The sequence below is a fragment of the Gekko japonicus genome, unplaced genomic scaffold, assembly GCF_001447785.1.
Source record: "Gekko japonicus isolate JY-2015 unplaced genomic scaffold, Gekko_japonicus_V1.1 scaffold7, whole genome shotgun sequence".
NCBI classification, from domain to species: domain Eukaryota; kingdom Metazoa; phylum Chordata; class Lepidosauria; order Squamata; family Gekkonidae; genus Gekko; species Gekko japonicus.
This window is the reverse complement of record NW_015159711.1, coordinates 3,694,556-3,718,940: the sequence shown is the minus strand read 5'-3', so window position 1 is coordinate 3,718,940 and position 24,385 is coordinate 3,694,556. Positions and strand designations below refer to the sequence as shown.

The window sequence follows — 24,385 nt, the reverse complement described above, 5'->3', positions numbered from 1 at the left end:
CCCCTATCCTTCCGATATAATATATAACCGGGAATCACTGTGTCCCACTGATTTTCCTCATCCCACCAAGTTTCAGAAATACCCACAATGTCTATTTTTCCCTCCCTCACCAAGCACTCCAACTCCCCGATTTTACCTCGGACACTTCTAGCATTTGTATAGAAACAGCTGTAATTTCCCTTACAAGTTAAGCCTGCATCCTTCCTCTTGCTATCTCGAGTCGTTGTCCGGCAGTCCATGTCACCAGCCATGGCCTCTGTGGACAATTTCAATCCACCTCCCTGTAGAAAAGCAACCGGTACCCCCTCACCTCTCTCAGATGAGCCAACCCGAACCAGAGACTTTTCATCTCCTGTCGGCTTTCCCCCAATATTCAGTTTAAAAGCTGCTCTGCCACCTTTTTGATTTTAAGTGCCAGCAGCCTGGTTCCTTCTCGGGACAAGTGGAGACCGTCTCGCCTGTACAGCTCCCTCTTGTTCCAAAATAGTTCCGCCCCTTCATCTGCATGCCTCCACCCTCAGTACTGTTTCTTGCTCATGCCAATGTGACAGTTTTTGGGGAACTGGTTTATATATGTACTCTACTGGTAGCAGGAGCTCCTTTGCATATTAGGCCACACACCCCTAGTGTAGCCAATCCTCCAAGAGCTTACAGTAGCCCCAGTAAGAAGAGCTCTGTAAGCTCTTGGAGGATTGGCTACACTAGGGGTGTGTCACCTAATATGCAAAGGAGCTCCTGCTACCAGTAGAGCCATCATCATCATCCCTGTCCATGGTGCTTCATAAAGCAGCATAGGCAGGAGACTGGGCCCTCCCCCAAGAAGTGTATTACCTAGATTTCAACAACAGGGAACACAAGGAAGGGGTGGGCAGAAGGGAGGAAAGAGGGAACAGTGAGCATGGCATTATTGTTATCAGTCATTTTGTTTATTTGAGTTAATAGTCCCCATCCTTTATGTTTCTGCCAGGGGCTGTAAACGAAATGCCCGTACCTGTTGTTGACATAATTCTGCATCCAAAATGAGTCCAATCATAATTACAAGATTCTTGAGAGACCAAACCTAAACAGGTCTACTCAGAATCCTACTTAGGCCTCCCAGGAAAATGTTCTTAGGATTGCACTGTTAGAATCCTTATAACATTCATCACCCTACAATCACTCTGTGGGGTAGGACACTGCCCTGGACCCATTGTACAGCTAGGGAACTGAGCTGAAGTGCTTATGACTTGTCCAAGGCCAAGTTGCAAGGTCATGGTTGAGTGGGTGCTTGAGTCCCAGTTCCAGAGGTGCAGCCCCGGTGCTTTTATCAATAGGTCCATCACTGAAGCGCAGACATGTCACGTCCATGGACTAACCACTGGCCTATTAATCTCATCCCAGTAAGCCTGGCTTGGGGTTCTGGGGCACGAAGCAAAAGCAGAATTTCCTCTTCAGAGATGAGTTCAGCTGGGATGAATGTCGCTTTCTGCATCATCCTAGTCTGAATCAGAAACACGGCTAGATGGTGGAACTTCCCAAGGTTGGCTTTCAAAGAGCGGTGATGCTGTAGTGGGCAGACAAACAGAACAATGAAGCATGAGAACGAAAGGGAAAGTAACCATTTCAGCCATAGAAGCTCGGTCATTCAATTCTCCCCACAGTCTCCCCCATGTATACATTGTGTTTGTCTTAAACCGTGTGGCCACCCCCAGGTAGAGCAGCTGGTGTCTTTTGTTCCCAAAACACTGTCAGGGCCTTTGCTTGTGTTTCTGCTTCTCCCTTGTGTACAGCTGCCCCTCTATACCCCAGCCTGGACATGTTTCTGTGTCAAGAAAAGAGCACACCCCCACTATCATGCACCTAATCGAGATCAGGGCCCTGTGAGACCTAGTACAGTTTTGCAGGGCCTGCAAAATGGAGCTGTTCTACCAGGCCTTTGGGTCAGGCGGTGAGTGACCATTAATTGGCCTCCCTGCCACAGTTGCTTCAGTTTCTGCTACTGATAAGATCTTTATAGCTCAGCCATGGCCCAATTGTTCACAATTTAGGATTGCTAAACATTTAATTGCTGCTATCCCCATCTCTGTTTCAACTGTTTTTATTGCTTAATATCTACTTTTAATCGCTTATTGATTATAATTTATTGTTGTAACCTGCCCTGAACCCGCTGACAGGAAGGGCAAGAAATAAATCTAGATGAATAAATAAATAAAATATCGCTCAACAGACTGTATTTAATTTGAAGTTGGGTCATATTTCAAACTAGGATAAAGGCCCATTGTGGGAAGAAATACAATGAGCTCCAGAAGAAGGCTCCAAGTGAGTGTCCCGGCTGTGGCTGGTGGGGTAGCAGAGGGAAGGGGAAAATGGAGGGAGGCAAGCCATGTTTATTTCCTTCTGCTTAGCTATAAGGCAGGGCTGTCTCAAGTCATTTTGCTGCCCCAAGTGGGTAGTATGGGAGGACAGCCTCATGGTAACAGGTATGGTTCCCTCCACCCCTATGTTGATTTGGGGTTATGCAGCTAAGGTAGAAAAGCACCTCCTCCTATGCCATGTCTTCTGGGTTCCAAGGGTCTGGAAAGCAGTTCCATAGCCAGTTACAGGGTTGCCAACTCTGGGCTGGGAAATACCTGTAGATTTGAGGGATACAGCCTGGGGAGGGCAGGGTTTGGGGTGCGGAGGGACCTCAGCAGGGTATAATTCCATGGAGTCCATTGCCTAAAGCAACCATTTTCTCCAGGAGAACTGATCTTGGAGATCTCCAGGTGCTGCCTGGAGGCTGGCAATACTAAGGGGAGGGCCAGACCTGCAGATTTGAGGGGTAGAGCCTGGGGAGGGCAGGGTTTGGGGTGCGGAGGGACCTCAGCAGGGTATAATTCCATAGAGTCCATTGCCCCAAGCAGCCATTGTAATAGCTGGGAAATTTTCTGTAGGGGAAATTATGTGCTGTGGCTGGGGAACGTAGTGATTTCTGGGAGATCTCCAGGCCCCATAGGGAGATTTGCAATTCCAGTGACTGTTTAAGGAAAGATTGGGATATGTATTTTGCCAACTCCAGTGACTGTTTAAGAGAAAATTGGGATATGTATTTTACCTCAGGACACATTCAATGACTCCCAACAGCAACAACAAACTGTTTAGAATGGTAGAGGCAAAGGCCAATCAGGCCAGATATGCAAATGACCTCTGTGTTCCGACTGGCTATTGGGAGGAGAGTAACAGCAAACTGTTTAGAATATTGGAGGCGAGACTCAGGCAATGCAGCCAGTGGATAGGGACAGCTTCTGAGTGAGAGATCAGGGAGCCAACTGATTTGGGAGTGTGTGGAATGTTCAGGAAAGTCCATGACCAAAACAGAATTATTATAGAGAGACATATTTGAAGAAGAGATTGGTCAGCCCTGCAAGCAAACTCATGGGATGCAATGCGTTGGAAGGAACATTACAGGGCGATCCTGTGCAGAGCTACCCCAGACTAACACCATGGAATGTTGGAGCAACTCTGCATAGGACTGCACTGGCAATCTGTTACAGAAGAAGAGGAAGAGATTGGATTTATACCCCGCCCTTCATTACCCAAAGGAGTCTCAGAGCGGCTTAAAATCCCTTTCCATTCCCCTCCCCACAACAGATACCCTGTGAGTTAGGTAAGGATGAGAGAGCTCTTCTGAGAACTGTTCCTGACAGAACAGCTCTGAAAGAACTTGTAATTGACCCAAGGTCACACCAGCAGCTGCATGTGGAGGAGTGGGGAATCAAACCCAGTTAGAATCATAGTATCATAGAGTTGGAAGGGGCCATACAGACCATCTAGTCCAACCCCCTGCCCAATGCAAGATCAGCCTAAAGCATCTCTGACAAATATTTGCCCAGCCTTCTTGAAAGCTGTCAATGAAGAGGAGCTAACCACCTCTCTAGGCAGCTGGTTCCACCTTTGAACCACTCTGACCGTGAAAAAGGTTTTCCTAATATCCAGCCGATATCTTTCTGCATGTAATTTAAAAACGCTGATTCGGGTCCTATCCTCTGCTGCCAACTGGAACAGCTCCTTGCCCTCCTACAAATGACAACTTTTCAAATATTTAAAGAGAGCGATTATGTCCCCCCTCAATCTCCTCTTCTCCAAACTAAATATTCCCAAGGCCCTTAGCCTTTCCTCACAGGGCTCAGTCTACAGGGCTCTCTTCTGCACCCTCTCGATTTTGTCCACATCCTTTTTGTAGTGAGGCCTCCAGAACTGCACACAGTACTCCAGGTGTGGCCTGACCAAGGCAGTATACAGAGGGGCTATGACCTCCTGCGATTTCGATGCTATGGCCCTTTTAATACAACCCAAGACTGAATTTGCCTTTTTTGCCACCACATCACACTGACTGCTCATATTTACTTTACAGTCCACCCTTACCCCAAGATCTCTTTCGCATATACTACTCCCCAGAAATGTATCCCCCATCCAGTATTTGTGCTTGACATTTTTGTGGGCCAGATGTAATACTGTGCATTTATCTTTGTTGAATTGCATCATGTTTGCAACTGTCCACTTCTCCAGAGTATTCAAGTCTTGTTGAATTTTAACTCTTCTCTTGGGTGTTTGCTACTCCTCCCAATTTGGTATCATCAGCAAATGGAATGAGTAGCCCTTCTACCCCTTTATCCAGATCATTGATAAAAATATTGAAAAGTACCGGGCCCAAAACTAAGCCCTGCAGCACCCCGCTGGACACCTCCCTCCAATCTGATGAAACACCATTGACCTCCACTCTTTGGGTGCAGTTTTCTAACCAGTCCCCTATCCACCGAACTGTCCTATATTTCAGCCACAGTCTTCCAGTTTGCCCATCAGAATGTCATGGGGAACCTTATCAAAAGCTTTACTGAAATCCAGGTAAATCACATCAACAGAGTTCCCATGATCCAGTAAGCTCGTCACATGATCAAAGAAGGAAACCAGGTTGGTCTGACCTGTTCTCACAGATTAGAGTCTGTGCTCCTAACCACTACAGCAAACTGGTGCCTTAATGATGAATGAGATTTTATTCCAGCATAAATGTTTGCATAATATAGCCAGGATAGTTTTGACAAAGTTCATGAAAGCTTATGCTAGAATAAAATCTCTTTAAGATGCCACCGGACTCCTGTCTTGTTCACCTGGCTTTCCTGAACTGACCCACCTCCCCTTTGATTTTTCTTTCTTTCATTGTGTATCTTGTTTTTTTATATAGTTAGACTGTAATCCTAAAGGCATGGCATACTTTTATTTTAATTTTTTTTTTAAATGCTGAACAATTTTAGGTACAAAATTAATATAGATCATGTAACAAATACATGCATCATATAGAGAGCACTTCTCTGCAGGCACTTGCCAGGGAGCCTTCGTCAGCTGCCCCATCTTGTTAAGTGTGCCTTCTTTGGCAAGTACAGAGTGATCCTGCTTAATGTGTGAAATAGACCTCGCCTGTGTTCCACCCAGATTTTTTGCCTGGGCTTCCTTACAGCACTGCTGCTCTGGGGAACATCTGCACGACATGATCCTCTTCTATTTGTCTTTCTTCTCTCCCACTTCCACCTCACCCTCTGCTTTGCTGTGATCTTTCCCAAACCGTTTGGTACATCTTTGAATACCGGGAAGGTGTGCATTTTTGCAGGTCCTACTCATGTTGGTACTATTTGCATAGCCTCAGCCCCTGCAGCCATCATTTTCTTTCTATACTCAAAGCCCGAAGGGCTTTCTCTGGACTGTTTTTAAAGCTCAGAAATGGCTAGATTGCTAAGTTGTAAGGGGAAACCAGGAATTCCTAGATCCCTGATTTCTTTTTTTTAAAGGCCTCTGGGTGGTAGGGAAGGAGAGGGAATCTGTGTGTGGTGAAAGCAGTTTTCATTTATAACCAGTAATGGACAGCTTACTGACTTGGTGAGCTTCTGGTTGTTCTTGCAAAAGCCTTCTTCCCCTTCTTGCTCAGCTTTGGGACTGGACCCCGAACAGGTGCTGGTCGTATCCCAGCATTCCACTGGGCACTTTGGGCAAGGAGCTTTGCCGTTGTTTTGGTAACAGGATAGCCAGTGGACTGCTGAGTAGCCCAGCTTGGGCGAACTGGAACTTTTGGGTATGAGTCAAGGTCTGCTGAGAGGGACATCTAGGAAATAAGGGAGATAAATGTGAATTCACAGTAAAACAAGAAAGATGATTTCTTCTGAAAGAACACAAATAGTTTTGTTCTGATATGCAGGTTACTTATTATCACAAATCAGGAACAGCAATCTTCTCCTGTTATTCTAGTTTCTCAGCCAAACCAAACACACCACTTCAGCATCAAAATTCCAAGTGAAAACATGCAAGAAGGCTAAGGCTGTAATCCCACTTACTTGGGAGTAAGTCTACTGATCTCCATAGGACTTCCAAATAATCATGCATTAGATTCTGTCATCAAGTACACATTTTTTTAAAAATAAATCCTTGTGGAATCCCTGTTAGGAAAAGGAAAGCATGGAAATGGTCCAGCATGCAAGTTGGAAACAATTTGAACAACCTATACCGTTGCAGAATCTGAATTACAACAGTCACACTGAATATTGTTATGAACTTTCAAATAAATATTCCTGGGTTCTGGGGGAGGAAGAAACTTTGGTTTGGAGAAGAAAATCTCCACGAAAGCAATTGATAATAAGCATAGATTTAGGATTACCATTTTGTTCACTGTAAGCTTTAGATGAATAACTGATTTACATTGGCTTCATTGCACAGCTGATCAAAACTGCTTGGCTCCACCCCCTCATTCTGCCCCATAATCCAGATGGCTCAGCTTCCAGGTTCCTATCAAGTACCAGGGATTTTTATTTTTATTATTATTATTATTATTATTATTATCACAATCATATATTTGGTAGATGGTGTTCTACAATTCAAGATCTAGTCAAGTTCTTGGGAATTTCAGAGGCATCTTTGCAGGATTCTTCCTCTTCCAAGCAACACTGTCTTCTGGAGCTGTGTTCAATGACCAGAATTTCCAGGTGTTTCTATAGACTTCTAGGTCTATAGACCAAGGCTCCAATCACAGTACAATGGTAACTTCATTCTCCTAGAGGTATTCTAACTCTATTCATAGGTCTTGGGATTTCGTTATCTTCTCCTGCTCTTTCTTTTCTATTCTGCTTTCTACTGGGATTGCAATGTCAATGATCCGAACCCTATTTCTCATTTTTTTTGTAAAATTGTGATATCAGGGGCGTTATGCTCCAGGTGTTTATTTGTTTGCAATCGGAAGTTCCAAATAATCTTTGTTTCATCATTCTCCATGATCTTGTCCGGTTTGTACTCCCATGAATTTTTGGCTGATGGTAAGCTATACTTCTTGCAAAGATTCCAGTACAACATAGCTGCAACTCTATCATGATGTTCTTTATAGTCAGTCTGAACAATTTTACTGCAGGCACTGACCATGTGGTCAACTGTTTCATCCTTTGTCTTGCAAAGTTGACATTTGCTTGCATCACTGGTCTTCTGAACCTTGGATTTCATACTTCTAATGTCCTGGCCCCACTGGTGGACCTCCTGATGGCACCTGGTATTTTTGGCCACTGTGTGACAGAGTGTTGGACTGGATGGGCCTTTGGCCTGATCCGACATTGGCGTCTCTTATGTTCTTATAATTTCCATTTCAGGTGCCTGCTCTTGAGCAGCTGGAATGAGTCCTTTCATTTCTTTCTTCAAGTGTCCATTTTGGAGCCACTTCCAGGTGTTTTATCAACTTTATTCTTTATGTCTTTCAAATATTGCTCATACAAGTGCTTTTCCTTCAAGTTGTCAAAGTGAATTTTGATCGCAATCTATTTGTAATCTTCTTTGGTTTCTACAACCTTAAATAAGTCCGCCTTGTGTACTTCAACTAGACTTTGCTTTACTTGCTGTAGACATTCAGTGCTCATTTTTCTTCTTCAAGTGCTTGCTTAACTTTCAGGAGACCTCTTGGTAAGTAAAGATGATCAACATCACCTCTAGCATGTAGTGAGTGATGCATTGGCACTATCTTGCGAGTTTTGTGATCTATTGCTTCTAATTCTTCTTGTTTCCAATCGATAATGCAAGTTGTGTATCTTAGAACTGGGACTGCCCACATGTTAATTTACCATGTTGCCTCCATTTAATTTTGTTTGCAATATCTTTTTAATTTTTTGGTAGTACTCCTTGGTTGTATTTTTCTTAACAATGGTGTGTTTGATTTTGTCAGCTTCCAAAATGCTAAGATATTTGTAGTTTTCTTCAAAGCCCAGTGTTTTGATGGTGTTGTTGTTTAGCATCTACCTTGATTTCTTCTTGTTCAACAATATTTCCTCTATTCAGTGCTAATGCTGCACATTTGTCATGGCCAAATTCCACTGCTATATCTTTGCTGAATATTCGAATTGTATTTAGTAAAGAATCAATCTCTGATTATGACTTCCCATACATTTTCAAGTAATCTATATACAATAAGTGTGAAATATTGGGCCTGTCTTTGAAAGCTAGTATGCTGGGCCTGTGCTGTTGAGACTGATTGCGAGTGGTATTAGGGCGGCAGAGAACAACGGTGATAGTGAGTCCCTTTGGAAAATTCCTCGTTTGATATGAACTGTTCCAATGTCTTCTCCATTCACTATCAACCTGGTGTTCCATTTATTACCTGAACGTTCCATTGCAGATGCTGGGGACTGAACTGATGAACTCCTGCATGTGAAGCAGATACAATACCACCAAGCCGTGGCCCCTCCTGCTTCTGCCCTTTCCATCTTGCTGCCCTTAAGCCTGAAACTGGCACCCACAACACCCCTGTGATGCCACTGCCTTCACTTCCCTCCTTATAACCCATTTTTTCCTGTAAAGCCTTTGGCCAAACCCCTTAAGTTTTCCTCACCAGGGGCTGAAGCAGTGGAGAAGAAAACAGCAACACTCATTGTGCCATCTTTACACAGACGGGTGGATAACACAATAGTCACTGTCTCAAATTTTAGATTGTAAATTCCTCAGGGCAGGGAAACTGGATTTTGTAAAGGGTCACATACATTTATGATGCTATATAAACAAACAAAGAGCACTAGCATGAATGAGGATGAAAAATTAACCTCTAGGCTGCTTCTGGGCAGCAGTTTCCCAGTCTCCAGGTCACACTAGTTGGGAGCAGAACATGTCAGAGTGAACCAGCTGGGTCTGCTGGCAATAGATGTGATAAACCACACACTTGCCCCACTCACATCTTTCTCCCTGAAATGCTGAATTTCTATGGGGGGGCAGTATTTGGGGTTTATACGGGAAGCTTTCAGTCCCCACCTGCAGCCGAGACACAGGCTGACCACCTCAGTGAGAACTAGGCCCTGGGCCTTTAAATCTGTTTGCTTAATCTCTAGGAAAAGCTAGAGGTAGTAAAACACTTTCTCGGAAATCCATTCAGAAGCAATAAAGGCAGATAACAGCACAACTGTCAACAGTCAAATGTCAGCCTGAAAAGGCTAGAACCACTTTCCGTTTTCCTAACAGGCGGCTGGCGGTGGCTGGGAGACACAGACAATAAGGCAAAGGCAGGGCTTAATCCTTACATTTAGAAAGAAGCCGTGTAATGACTGGCAGGGATCAACCTAAAGAGACGTAGGTGGGCATGCAAGAGCTTAAAATGTCAGGAAGGGGTGCTGATGGTGCGGAACATACACACGCATGGCAGGATGTGGCAGGCACGGTATGGGTCCCCACCCCACCCTCCAGGAATGAGACTAGAATGCAAAGGACTGTAGGCAGCAAATGTTTCTCATATACCTGATTTCCACCCTCCTGCATTCTTGGCAACTCAACACTAGGCTGCTGGAGGACAAGGAAGCAAAACAGGTTAAACCACAAGACCGAGATCCTTCCTACAGTGACAGAAGTATGTTGCTGGAAGCACTCATGTCTGTAGCCAGATGTGCCTGGCTTAATGATCCTATAGTGTTCAAACCCAGCTACCTACACAAGGAACTTCTACTCCAGTGATCCTCAGAGTGATGCACATGATGCCATGGCACCTGCCCATATGTTTCCTACTTCCCCAAAGCAAAGAGTGAACCCTTGCGGTCCTTATCGGAGCAGGAGGTGCTTCAAAAGATCCAAGACCGCAGCATCCTGGTGCCTGAAAGGAGCACCCATTCAGAAACAGCAGCCCCATCATGGGATGACGTTTGGCTTGGAACCTCCCAATATTTTATGAGTGGACCTAATCCTCAAGGCAGCCCATTTGTGGCTGACGGCACCCCCCCTCCATGGCAGCCATTTTGCAATGGCACTCACTCTCCACTTTCTCAGGATTCCAAAAGCGCCCACATACTCAACATGGCTGGGGACCCTATTCTACCCTGTATGAGGGGCTGCATAATGAAACTGTAGTGCAGTGCCAAATGTGTTACACATCAGCATCAGAGACCCTGGAAGCAGCACATTGGCCTTGGACCTTGGCCATAATCCCAGGTCAGCCCATGGTTCCCAGCTGTGCACAGAGGCACTGTGCATGTCTTTGCCAACATTGCAACAGGTCTTGTGGTCACCTCTCACTTTCTGCTTGCTGTTTTATGGTGCCTCTAAAAATGTTACTCTCCTGATTGTAAAAGTGGCTGAGATAGGAAGACAGGTCCTTGATACCAAAAGGAGGCACCAAAAACTAGTTTAGATAGTCATTGTGCAGGAAACGTAACATCTGGCTTAGAAATATCAATTCTGGGAGATCAGGAAAGAGGAAACTCTGTTAACCACCTTCTTGATTCTGCTGTACCCCATCTCTGATACTCAAATGTCAAGTCTTTTTCCCCCCCACCCATATGTGCATGTGAGTGTGTGCTTGTGTGTGAGTGTGTGTGCATCTGGAAGTCATGGTGACCTCTGGTGACTGACCTCTACTGGGTGCCTGGAGGATATTCAGAGAGGTGGCTGAATAAAGCCTGCCCCTGCCTCCCAACTGCTGGTATTCCAAGGAGGTCTCCCATCCAAGTACCTGCTAGAGTTGACCTTACTTAGCTTCTGAGATCTGACAAGATCAGGCTTGCCTGGGCTATCCAGGTCAGGGCTCATATGTCAAGTCTTGATGGTCTCCTCCACCCTAATCTCCTTTGTCTGGCCAATATATCTCGTAAGTCCTCTGGGCAGGGACACTGTTGGTATGTTTTTGGTATGTTAAGCAAGAGGAGACTGAACACTGATGGTATGTTTTTGGTATGTTAAGCAAGAGGAGACTGAACACTGACAACCAAAGTTCAAGGAATCCAAGCATCACAGGTGGCTAGCCTAGATTAATACTTCCCCATCTCTGTGAGAATCAGTCATCTAGCCTGTCCCACGAATCAGTCATCTAGCCTGTCCCATGCCTACAACAGCTGATTGCTGGAATACCTTTCTGAGTCTTAGTCACTTTCATCCAAATGTTGCACCTTGCAAAGATGCTCCCTTCTTTGCCAATCTTTGCAGTGCCCGAGGGCTGCACACCCCACTGAGGCTACTGATAAGCTAAACAGGTCAACCAGCAGCAATACTTGCCAATGACTTTGCTTTCCGGAGTTTGTATGTTCCGTTGCTTGGTTTCCTTTTTTTCTGAAAAGCTTGCTGGCTGATGTCTGGGGTTAGCCCTCCTCCTTTTATTCTGCTGCAAGAGTGTGAAAATGTGTAACACTGTGAAGCATGTCCAGCATCTGGCCCTCTACCGTGGCTTCCCAGGCCTCAGAATGGGTGCCAGAGACCAAACTGCTTCTTTCCCCTGGCTGCAGCCCCCCCCCCCACAAACAAACCGAGCAGCCCACTTCCTCCTTGGCCTTTCAGCGGTGTCCATCTTTTACGGGGTGGTTACCGCATCTTCCTCGCCCACTTGCCCAACCGGACATCCTCTGCTGCACCCCCCGTGCTCCCCAGCCCTGCCTGACTTGGCGCTGCTCCTGCCCATCCACCCCTGTCTCCACCTGCCCCGTGCTTGCCCCAATGGGCTCTTGCCTGCTGAGAGGCCGACCTACACAGCCACACTCCTGTCTTCTCAGCCTTCCGACTTGTTGTTCTGCATCACCCTGCCTTCCTCGGAGCCACTGCCCACCCCTGGAGTGGCAGTCCCTCTTCCAGGTTCTCACTGTACGGGAACCTCTTTCCTGGCCTGCTTCTCCACCATGCTGTTGGCGCCAGCACTGGGGCTTGAGCTGGGTTTGCTGGCATTCTCCTGCACTTTGGGGGGGGGGTGCCCCTTCACCAACTTGCCCTGGCATGTTCATCAGGGAACAGTTTGCCTGAGGTTGCCAGGTAAAGCAGAAAGTCCGGGATGCCACACACTCCCCCGACGCACACTTAAGACAGATGTACACAGCTTGAGTGGTGATCCTGTAGATCTACACTCACTACACACTTTAAAAAACTGCACTGAGCCCAGCAGCAATGGTTCCATCCCATTCCAAAAGGAACCTGGCTGTGCAGAGTGCTGATCGGCTGGCCCTTTTGTCCGTCACTTCCCTTCTGTTTTCCCACTGGGTTGGGATGTGCACCGTGCTGAACGTCACAAAAGCCAGCCAATCACAAAAACTACTCATGTTTTAAAACTACTTTTAAAAAGCACTAAACAATTTAAATGGATCAATATACCAGCCGTGTTTTTTAAAAATGATTTTAAAAGCCAAATGCCTACCCATAGCATGAGGGTGGGGAGAAACTGATTCCACGCTGGAGTCAGAACCAGGCTCAGATCTTCGCTGTGCCATGAAGCTTGCTGGGTGATCTTGGGCCAGTCCCTCTTTCTTGGCTTAATGTAACTGACAGATTTATTATGAGGATTAAATGGAAGAGGGAAGAACCATAGCAAATAGAGGAGGGGATTCTGCAAACATAATCCTAACCTTGGTCCTATCACTAACTATGAGGGCAGGGACTGGCATGGGTTACTGTCTTCCCCATTCTGCAAATATGGGACCAGCTATGAACCATAACAGACTACCACACCACTGCTGTCTCTGGGATGAATGAGACACTGTTGTCACTTGCCCCATTCTGCTAACACTTTAGTTTGACAAAAAGAAGTAGGATGTCACAGTATGTCTTACGCTTGTCTCGCGTGCTCAATAGGATCATAGTTGTCCAAGTAATTGAATCTGATGATGTCCATCGGATGCTTATCTGAAGAACGCCACGGGGGGAGCCCTCTCTTCTCCTTGTCCATCTTCTTTCCTAATTGAAGGATTGAGGACAAGGACAGTTTCGCCTCAGGGGTCTCTTTAGCTACTGGCTGAACATCAAATACCACAAAGTCGTGTTTCGGGATGGTCTAAAGGAGAAAAGACAGGTAGGAATAGTAAAGCTGGAGCTGCTGTAGAACCTCCCTAGTCCCTCAGCGGCAACAAATCTTTTCTCTGCTGGCCACCACAGTGAGTCCACTCATGGTCCGAAAATCACAGGGCAATAAAGCAACCCTCCAAAAGGTAACAAAGTTAATTGCTCTTTGTTGCTGTTTTAGACAACCTACAGGGCACACCACAAAACCCAAGGAAGACTAGCTACTTGGCACCATGAGTTTAAGAGATTAAAGTTTGCCACATCCACTAGATAACCCTTAAAAATGTGAGCTCTCCTGGATAAGACCAAAGGTCCATTTAGTCCAGCATCCTGTTACCAACATTGGCCAAAGAGATGCCTCTGGGAAGTCCATAAGTAGGGTAGCCAGACTCCTCCGGTGAAGGCGGGGGTCCCCTGCTGCCAGGCCACACCTCCCTGCTGCTGATCAGCTGGCCGATGGGGGGGGGAACTTATCCCCAAAAACAGGGAGATCCATCCAACATGCAGTGACATGTCTCTGTCACTGTCCATGTGACCCGGAAGTGCTGTCCTCACATCTGGGACATTGAGGCGATGCTCTGGTATTTGGGCAAAAACTTGATGGTGGAAGCCAAATTTACCATAGAGTTTTTGCCCAAATACCAGAGTGTCATCCCAACACCCCAGACATGACGATGTCACTTCTGGGTCACATGAGCAGTGATGTGGACACGTCGCTGTATGGTGGATGGGCCTCCCTGCTTCTCCCAGTAAGTCTGCCCCATCCCCCGCCATTTGCCAGGAGGGACACAGCAACCCTATCCATAAGTGGGGTATGAAGGCAACAGCTTTCCAGCATGGCCTGTACTTCAGATTTAGATTATCTCTGAACAAAGAGTTCCATTTAGCCATCATGGCCAACAGCAATCAATACAGCTGTCATCCACAATGTTGTCTAAACTCCTTTCAAATATCTTTAAGCTAGTGGCCACTGCCACATCTCGTTGCAGTGAGTTCCACTTACCAATACTTTGCAGTGAAATTAACTGCATTGGGTAACTTCAGGTTCTAACGCTATAAGAAATTTCTTTTTGTCATGCCATGCGTAACTTTATAATGTTCTATCATATCCCTCCATAGTTGTCTTTATCCATACTAAAAAGACTCAAACACTTTAGCAGTATTTCTTGGAAACTGCTCCAATGCTTGCATGTCAGAACCCACAGTGAACACAACGTAGCACACTCTTAAACAAGAAGGTTTTGCTTTATTGCATAGCTATAGGCATGTTAACAGGAACACTGTTGAGAATGGTCAAGCAAGCAAGCGCATAACTAATTATAGGGCGTTTGTATGCACCCCCTCCCCATTCCTCCAATAAGCCTTATTCGCGCACGTGTGAATGTAATGGGAAAGCTAACAGCTAGCAGGTAGAAAACGGCCTCCTTCCCAGGCCTCGTAGACACGACAACTCCTCCAGTACAATCATGAAAGATAAGCGTTCTGCTGGGAAGTAAATGAGCGCATAGAAAGGAATGCAAGGCAATTACAGAAATGAAAAACAGGTGCCCAAGAAAGAAGCCTCCCCTCTTTCTTCCCAATGGCAGTATACCTGACATTGCATCATTTTTGTCTGCTCTTTTCTGCACCGTTTTGGGATGGAGCAACCAAAAGTCTAGAAAGGATTACTAATGTTGCAGCATTGTGATGGAATGTAATATTCATCAAATATGCAGTGCAGTTCATATAGGGGATTTATAGAAATGTTTGACATGCAAGGCTTGACCGCATCTTGCTTACAGAAGTTACTCTTCCTTTCTCCTTGAAGGAACAGGCCACCCACAATGAAAAGACATATTGTTTATTGTTAGAATTAGTTATGAAAGGTTGATATTTCGCCAGACTAGCTCTCATCACAAAGAGTAATGCCACAGAGTTGACTGAATGCCCAGGGGGAAAAAATCTCATTGTGAAGACAGCATCTATTAGACCATGCTCAGAACGGCATCATATCACCACCTTAAAAGAGCACAAATCAGAAGATCCAGTAAAGTCATGTGTTGGCCTCTATAATGGCTCCTATATAACCTGGTCACACCCTATAACTCCTGAATCCCTCAGATTTGGAATTCAATGCAACCTGCTTTCCCCCCTTTTTGGCAAAGCTCTGGGTTAGAAGCTTTGCAACCTAACTCAACTGTTCATTGGCTTGGGAAATACAAGGTTTCACTTTGAACCTGGAACAAACAAATACAGAAACCTTAATATCTCCCTTAGGGATTGAGAACTGTGCCCGGAAAGACTGAATGTTTTAAGAGAGCATTCAGTTATCAATCAGCGCTTTAATGTAGTGGCTTATGTTTTGCTTCAGTTCAGTCAAATAGGTTTTAATTTCCATGTGACTGTTTAAGGTAATGCCCCCTCACAGCTGGTTCCAAGTGACCACCACACCACCATAAAGATATTACAATATGGCACTGCAGAGTGAACTCACAGGTCTTGCCTCTCCTTTCTTGATTCACATTTTGAAGGGACAGTTCAGTGTTATGTCTGCATGGAACTTTTAGCTGGGTACCTTGAGAGCAAATGGAAACACATACAACTGCCCTATACTCTATCAGGTTATTGCTTATTAAGGTCATTATTGTCTAGTCTGACTGGCAGCAGCTCTCAAGTCTCAGGCTGGGGACTTTCACATCACCTCCTACCTGGCCCTTTTAATTGGAGATCCTGGGGATTGAACCTGGGACCTTATGCACGTCAAGCAGCTGCGCTACCCGAAACCACAGCCCCAACCTAAAACTTGTAGGGAAAGCATATGTTACAGCTTCCTAAGACTAGACCACTTCAGAATGTTGGGGGTGGGGATATGCAAGTTTGAATGATCTCCATGTCAGAAACACCCTGCATATGGAAAGTTATAAAGCTAGGCCAGAAGCCTTTGGCTTATCTCCCACAATTATCTTTCAAAGATTACAGGGGTACCGTAGGCCTGGTAACGAGGAACTCTTTCACCATTTCAATGTAATGTCTCTTCCAGATTCCCTGCTCAAATGGGGTTGGAGAGAAGTTGATGTACCACCCAAAACGCAGACATTTCTGCATCCAAAGCTGATCCAACTCTGTCAAGTATTTCCAGTGCCAGCTCACCTGTGAATACCAAATGAACCATAATTATTCAAGGACGCTATCGAGCACATCATCTAAATGGAAAATCTGCCTCAAGGCCCTCAGACAACAATACAATTAATGTTGCTAGCAACTGCAGTTAATTTGGAGGCAATGCTTACATGGCTGACTGTATCTTCTTCCTTCTAGCCAAAATCACAGGTTGAGTCAAACATACGCCAGTGGAGCAAAATGCATAAATGCAAGTCCTTGGGCTCATGCTTGCCTACAATTCATATGGCTAAAATAATATCTAAAATGGAAACCCTCACATATTTTGTCATAAACAATTACTGTGATTCCTGTGCTTATGGCAAACCCAAAAAGGGATTCTGTGCTTGCAGTAAGGGCAACTGTATGTCAACTGTACATCACTGGGCACATGTATGCTTCTGGTTCACCCACTATGCAAACAAAAATTTTGAGGGTGTGTGTATGACAGAAATACAGCAATGCCATCACATGTGTGAATTGGCCTTCTGCATAGGTTGGTGTTGTAGACAGCCTCTCCCTGCCCCACACTACATCCATTGATGTAGCACTCTGTAACTCAGCCTTTTCCAACAGAAATTTGTCCAATGGAAGAAATTCCCAACTGGAAGAGCAATTCCCCAGTTGAGGGTCTAGGGAATTTCATTCATTGGACAAGTTCCTATTAGGAAAGCCTGTGCTGATCCAACTGAAGCCATTGCTTTTTGCCTCAATGGATAAATCCTATCCTGCCTCAACTCCCTTATCAGAAGACATCATATCCCACTTAAACTCCTTTTCCCTAGGCTAAACATACCCAGTTGATTTGTCTCTCTGCGCTGACTCCTTCCACACGTCAGCTTCGTGCCTGCTGAGTTTTACCTGGGCGCATCGACAGAGGCTCCGAGGGTCCAGGAAAGAAAAGATGTACAGGGACAACGGCCTGGGGAGCTTTGCAGTGAAATCCAGAGCTTCAACTGGCACACGATCATGCAGCTGCTTGACACAGAACTTCAACTGTGACAGAGAACAGCACTCTAACAGATCCATCAGGACTCTTCGCCTCTGAATGTCTGTCCATTTATCAAACTGGGGGAGTAGGAAAGAGGGGGAAAGGTGAGCTGCATGTTTTGTAGCAGGACAGCCTCAAGCAAATGACTTTTCCCAGTATAAAATTTTTTGCAAACATTGAACCATAGAATCAACAGGATACTCTAAATGTTTGGTTCCCTGGTTACTAATAAAACATGAGTGGGCAAATCAAATCATGGGTCCGTCTAGTCCATCATTCTATCTCCAACACAAGTCATCTAGAAACCCCTGAGAAGCTCACAGGCAAGGCATGGAGGTGATGGCCCTCCCCCTAATAATCTCCATCATCTAGTATTCAGCATGCCTCTGGTCATGGAGTTTCCATCATGGTTAATGCCTTTTGTAGGCGTAAGAGCTGCCTTGCTGGAACAAAGGTCCATCTAGTCCAGATTCTCTCTCCAAAAGTGACCAGCCAGACCTCTTGAGAAGCTACAGCTGGGGAATGAAGTAACAGTGACTATGCACCTACTCAAAGTAACCAACCCATGATCTTTGAACCTCGGAACACACACCCATCATATAGCAGATTTCTCAATGCAGTCCGCTCATCTATCAAGTAAGTATGGAAACCCACAGAGATCCGGGGCTCAATTAAGAGAGAAAAAAATTACCCATTTCCCCAGCAGGGTTCTTCTTTCTTCAAATACCTGTAATGAACACACACAAGGAGGAAGAAAAACAGGACATTAAGAAATGAGACTGGAGCAGCAATTCCTATGTAGACAATTACCTGCCTTCGGAATGTCTAAGTCTTCAACATAAGGCCCTAATTCGTCAGTCTTAGGACCCATTCATACAACCGTTTTGGTGTGTATGGAGGGCCCACAGCAAGGTGACTTTACTCCTCAGTATTCATCAGCTTGCAAAAGGATCCCAAATGATCAAAAGTACAAGAGCTCTGCATCATTACACCAAGAATTCATCCTGTCCAGCATCTGATTGTCAGATGCTTCCCGGAAGCTCTGAAGCAGGCAACAACCCATCCTTGTCTATTTGCTCCCAGCATCTGGTACCCTACCTTTGAATCTGGAGCCTTCATTTAGTTATGATGGTTAATGGAGGTTGACAGACCTCTAGTGCATGATTTTGTCAACTACTCCATTTAAAGACATTGAAGGCAGCAACCATCATCACATCATCACATCACAGCAGCAAATTCCATATATTTGTTATGCGTTGTGATCGCCTCCTGTTGTCTTTCCTGAATTATCTTCTCTGGGTGGGTTTGAGTCCCAGTGTTACAAGAGACAGAAAAATTCTTCTCTATCCACAAAATCACAACAGTGGGGCATTATGTTTGGTGAAGGAGCAGAACATTACAACTGATGTAATTTTAGATTACATCATTTTCTTTCACTTTGTTGTTCCTAACAGATCCAAGTAGAACAATTTCTTCTTTTTCCTTTTTCCAGAAGACTGCTGCCAGCCACAGCTGACTCAACACAGGCTATCCTTATGCCTTTGCCTTTGTGTGGAGAAATGAAAAACTAAATCTAAATGCTTTAATGGGCTTCCCTCCTCTGTGTATCCTCAAGCCACTTGCCTGAATGAGCCATCACCCATGCCAGCCTGCAGCCTCTGTTGTGGTGGCGTTTCACAATCTTTTTTTGTTACAAGGAAAGATAAATGGCCCAAGGATCACGTTTTGGTTCAGGTATTTTAAGAGGGAAAGCGAGGGAGTTGTTTGCATTGCTCAAAGCCAGGCTCAGGGGCTTTGATCACAGAAATATACAATGTTTGCTTTCCAAGCTCTTATGAATCCACCTGGAGCCCCTCTTGTCATGGCATTCTTCATTAGGAAACAAAGCCCATGTAAGTTAATCCCTTATGAAACAATCAGATGCCAGTATAGCCACTCCAAGGTTTCTTTTTAGCACAACAGGTTCAAACTTTTATGCCTTTGGGTGAAACTGGGTTCAAGGTTTACCAAAGGTTATTCAGAACAGTGGTCTTCAACCTGTGGGATGGGACCCTCAGGTGGGTCAGAGAGCTCAACCCACTGGCTTTGAGCTCCCATATAAATGGCATATAATTTCTTGCTGATTTTTGGAGGGACCTGTTGCTAGTGCACACTGTCAAAAGACCAAGGGCACCACATCACCTTCTCCCCACCAAGCAGCAGGAGAGCAACCTGAGTTTGCTCAGCCACTGCAATTGTATAGGCTCTGCTAGTGAGAGAAGGCTCATTTCAAAATTTTCTATGAACATTCAAAGTCATTCACAGCATGGTCAAAGATCATGAGCCGGTGGTAGAAAACAATGTTCACAGATTTAAAGTTAGAAATCATTCACAGATTTAGAAATCTTTTTTTAAGATTTCTAATTTGGGGTTATTCTGAAATATTCTCTCCTGAATACTTGCAAAAGGAAAGAATCTCATTGGATTCAAAATAGATATGAAAGATATTTTGCTATTTCTATCCACCCTATTTTTTAAAAATTTCCTGATGGTATCAGACACTGGGGTGAGTCCTACCCCTACTCGACCACTCCACTGAACAAAGTTTATTCATTTGTCTATCAGAATATTTATACCCTGTCTTTCCTTTTGGGTCAGGTTTGAAATCTTCCTCCAGCCTAAGGTGGCTTCCTCCATCTTAAGCAGCTCTTTAGTTGGAGGAAGAGCCACTTAAGTTGGAGAAAGGCTACTTAGAGCTTGGTTGGATCTGCCCCACTGTCACTGACAGAGCTGTGCCCAGACTATTCATATTTTGTCACTCTTTGTGAAAATTTTTACATTCATTCATTTACATTGCTCTCACATTCGAACATCCTCACTATAATTCAATGATATCACCTTGGAAGGGTGTAACGGTCTAGGATGGCACTGAAAATTTATTCCAGTGTAAGCTTTTGTGAGTCAGAGTTCACTTCATCAGATGTACTGGAGAGTATAACCATCAGTTTGATGCTTTCCTACTCACCTTTATGTCAGAACTGTGCCAAAAATACTCCGAACAGGTAGCTGCTTGATATCATCTATGAATACTCCTTCAAAGGGATAATTTCCACAGTGTATTATATTAAACCAGGAAGCCTTAAGAACATAAGAATATAAGAAGAGTCCTGCTGGATCAGACCAATGGTCTATCTAGTCCAGCATCCTGTCTAACACAGTGGCCAGAGGAACTGGTTGGCTAACAACAGGGCACAGAGGCCAAGACCTTCCCCTGATGTTGCCTCCTGGTTTAGTGCCTTTGAATTACGAGGTTCCCCTTAGTTGCCATGGCTAGTAGCCGTGTCTAGGAAGCAAAGCCTTGATTGGGGCAGACTTATGGGAATTGTCCTTCTCTTTGCAGAACAGGTCCATGATTGGATGATCATGACCAACGCTGAGTACACTCCAGGACAGAACTCTAAGTGGAATTAAGAACATAAGAAAATAACTGTCATGATCTGGGCTGTGCTACCAGAGGCCTACTAGGCTCAGGGAGCCTGGCTAGCAGTAGGGGAGGCTGGGCCTACAAATCCCAGAAGGCCTTGGGAAGTTTTGGCACCGATTTTGACCAATAGGGAAGAAGAGGGCTGGGGAAAAACAGGTTGCTTACCTGTAACTGATGATCTTCGAGTGGTCATCTGTGTATTTACACCCATGGGATACAGTGCGCACGCGCTGGATCGATCGGCATTGTAGCAAGTTCTTTAACGGATTTTCGTGCCTAGACCTCGGGCATGTGCAGGAACCCCACCACGCATGCCCAGAGGGGTAGGCGTGGACATCCCGCCAGTTCCTTCGAACAGCCGCGAATCAACCCCTATGGAAAATGTAGAAGCTGACAGCAGCGGGGAAGGAGGGCAGGTGGTATGAATGCACAGATGACCACTCGAAGATCATCAGTTACAGGTAAGCAAACTGTTTATCTTCGACGAGCAGTGGCCTACCTGGAGAAAGGTGCTGGTAGTTCCTTACTGCGAAGCCGAGGATGTGACGTACCATGTTGGTACGAGAGTTCTTATGGACGTCTAGGCTAGACTACTGTAACGCTCTCTACATGGGGCTGCCTCTGTCGTAAATTCAGAAGCTGCAACTAGTGCAGAATGCTGCAGCCAGGCTGTTGATGGGTCTCCCTAGACGGGATCACATCCGGCCTGTCCTGAAAGCGCTGCACTGGTTGCCAATGGCGTACCGGACTCGCTTCAAAGTGCTGGTTCTTACCTTTAAAGTCCTATATGGCCAGGGTCCGGCCTACCTAAGGGACCGCCTTTCCCTGCATGTTCCCCCAAGGGCACTACGGTCGAGGAGCCAAAACCTCCTGGATATCCCAGGCCCCAGAAACATCAAATCTGCTGTCACCAGGGTGTTCTCGGTGACATCTCCTACCTGGTGGAATGAGCTCCCAGAAGAGATCCGGGCCCTGCGGGACATTCTGCAGTTCCGCAGGGCCTGCAAAACGGAGCTCTTCCGCCAGGCTTTCGAGTAGGAGCCGCCACCACCATTATTCCACCAACGCTTATTCCATCACCGCACTCTACCAACGCTAGTGCGGGTATCATCGGGGGTGCAAGACTTCCCTGGCGGATGACAGGGTTGTGGGGACATATACTGTTGTTGTTCTGTTCTAACATCTTCAGAACACCATCTTGGTTTTATGGTTCGGAGTGAGTATTGGAGCACCGATATTTTTATTTTTACTAATTTTAATAACTGTATTATGCTGTATCATTGTATTTTTATACTGTTTTTATTGTTTGAATTTGGCATTTATGCCCTTGTTAACTGCCCTGAGCCTTCGGGGAGGGCAGGATACAAATCTAGGGAATAAATAAATAAATAAATAGGGCGTAGTGCCTTATGAAGGTGTTAGGCGTAGCCCACGTAGCGGCTCTGCAAATGTCCATCAGGGGAACTCCCTGGAGGAAGGCAGTTGAGGCTGCAACAGCTCTGGTTGAATGAGCCCTGATAGGGCCAGGCAATTGCTGCTAGGCGATAAGGTAGCAGAGGCGGATGAAACCCGCAATCCACCTTGATAGGCTTGCTGGCGCATAGGAGATGAAAAGTTGAGAGTCATGTCTTGTTGGATGGGTTCTGTTTAGGTAGAACAGAAGCGCATGTTTCATATCCAAGGTGTGTAACAGAATTTTAGGTCGCAGGTTGCGAGCGGCTCAAAAGGTTTCCTGGTGAGTTGGTGAAGGACCAGGGGAAGGTCCCAGGGGACGACAGGAGTTTTGATGGGAGGGTAAAGGTGCAACAGTCCCTTCAAAAAACATTTTGAAAGTGGATGCGAGAACAGTGTGCATCCCTCAACTTGAACATGGTAGGCCGAAAGTGCAGCCAAATAAACCCTTAACAAGGAATGTGAAAGTTCCAAGTCAGCGAGAGACAGGAGGAATTCGAAAACTTTCTCGAGACTTGCGGAGGTGGCTCGAGGGGCATCGTCACCCAGAGAGGAACAGAATTTTTGCCACTTGTAATTATAGGACTTTTGTGTAGTGGACTTCCAGGAGTTTAGCAAGACATTTGCTATGCGAGCAGAAAAGCTGTTGACGCTACTCTCCAGGCTGTCAACTTCATTTGTGGCACGTCGTGGTATAGGAGTGGGGACTCGAATAGGAACAGAAGGTTTTGTGCTGGGGGAAACTGCTGGTAGACCCCCGCTGACAGATTGAGGATGGTTGAGAACCATAGTTGCCTCGGCCACCACGGGGTTATGAGGACGCAGTCTGCTCTGTTGCTGATGATTTTGCGGACCACTCTCAGGAGCAGAGGCAGTGGAGGGAAGAGGTAGAGAAATCCTCTGGACCACGGATAGAGGAGACCATCCCCTAGAGACTGTGGGTCCCTGCCACCTCGGGGGCAGAACAGAGGGCACTTTTTGTTCGCCCTGGTGGCAAAAACATCTATCTGGGGGAACCCCCACCTGTGGAAGAGTGGAAGAAGGAAGGTTGGATTCATTTCCCACTCATGGAGACTGAGTCCTGCCCAACTCAGGTGGTCTGCTTGCACATTCATGTGCCCTGGGATGTGCGTGGCGACTAGGAAGATGTTGTGGGCAATGCAGAAGTCCCATAACTGGAGGGCGAGGTTGCAGAGGCATTGGGAGATGGTGCCCCCTTGCTTGTTCACATAGCTGAGGGCAGTAGTATTGTCCGTGAGGACCATGACACATTTCCCCTCGATCAGGGGCAGGAAACTGATGACAGCGAACTGTATCGCAAGCAGTTCCAGAAAGTTTATGTGCCGCTTTCGTTTTTGAGTGTTCCATCTGCCTCTGACACAAAGTCCCATCATGTGAGCGCCCCAGCCTGAGAGGGAGGCGTCTGTTGTTAGGGTCATTTGGGGTGATGGAGGATGGAAGGGTGCTCCCTGGAACAGATTGGAAGGGACAGTCCACCAAAGTAAAGACTCTCGTACTTTGGCAGGTGGGATCAGGAGGGTGGTGTGTGTGTCTTCCATTGGATTGAAATTGCGGATAAACCACAATTGTAGGTGACACATTTTTAATTTGGCAAAGACCAGGACTGACATAGTAGCAGCCATAAGGCCAAGTAGCCTTTGTATTTGAAAGGCTGTCACTGAAGGCCGGGAACGGACTACAGTGGCTAGGTGGACGATGTCGGCCGCTCTGTTTTGTGGCAGGTAAGCCGTGCAATTCCTGGAGTCCAGTAGCGCACCGATGTAATGTATCTTCTAGACCGGTTGAAGTTGAGACTTTTCTAGATTTACTTGTAGACCTAGGTTTTCGAGGAGGACCAACGTCTCATTGATGTTTGAGACTAGAGCGTCTTTGGAGGTAGCCACCAAGAGCCAATCGTTGATGTAAGGGTATATAGATACCCTTGAGACGGAGGAAGGCCGCGACAACTACCATAGTCTTTGTGAAGACTCTTGGTGCACCTGAAAGGCCGAATGGGAGGGCTGCATATTGGTAATGCTGTTGACCAATTGCGAAGCGTAGGTATTGGCGGTGGG

General features: G+C 45.8%; 1 protein-coding gene across 1 annotated transcript in view; it reads right to left on the bottom strand.

Moving 5' to 3' along the window:
• Positions 1 to 1,475: 1,475 nt before the first annotated feature.
• Positions 1,476 to 24,385, bottom strand: part of FBXO16 (F-box protein 16) — a 26,604-nt gene continuing 3,694 nt past the window's right edge. The window contains exons 2-8 of the mRNA XM_015410090.1: positions 18,087 to 18,122; positions 17,266 to 17,472; positions 16,231 to 16,395; positions 13,038 to 13,258; positions 11,503 to 11,608; positions 5,887 to 6,112; positions 1,476 to 1,543 (exon numbers count right to left, since the gene is read on the bottom strand). Coding sequence (XP_015265576.1) covers positions 1,476 to 1,543; positions 5,887 to 6,112; positions 11,503 to 11,608; positions 13,038 to 13,258; positions 16,231 to 16,395; positions 17,266 to 17,472; positions 18,087 to 18,122 — 1,029 coding nt within the window. The remainder of the gene's footprint in view (positions 1,544 to 5,886; positions 6,113 to 11,502; positions 11,609 to 13,037; positions 13,259 to 16,230; positions 16,396 to 17,265; positions 17,473 to 18,086; positions 18,123 to 24,385) is intronic.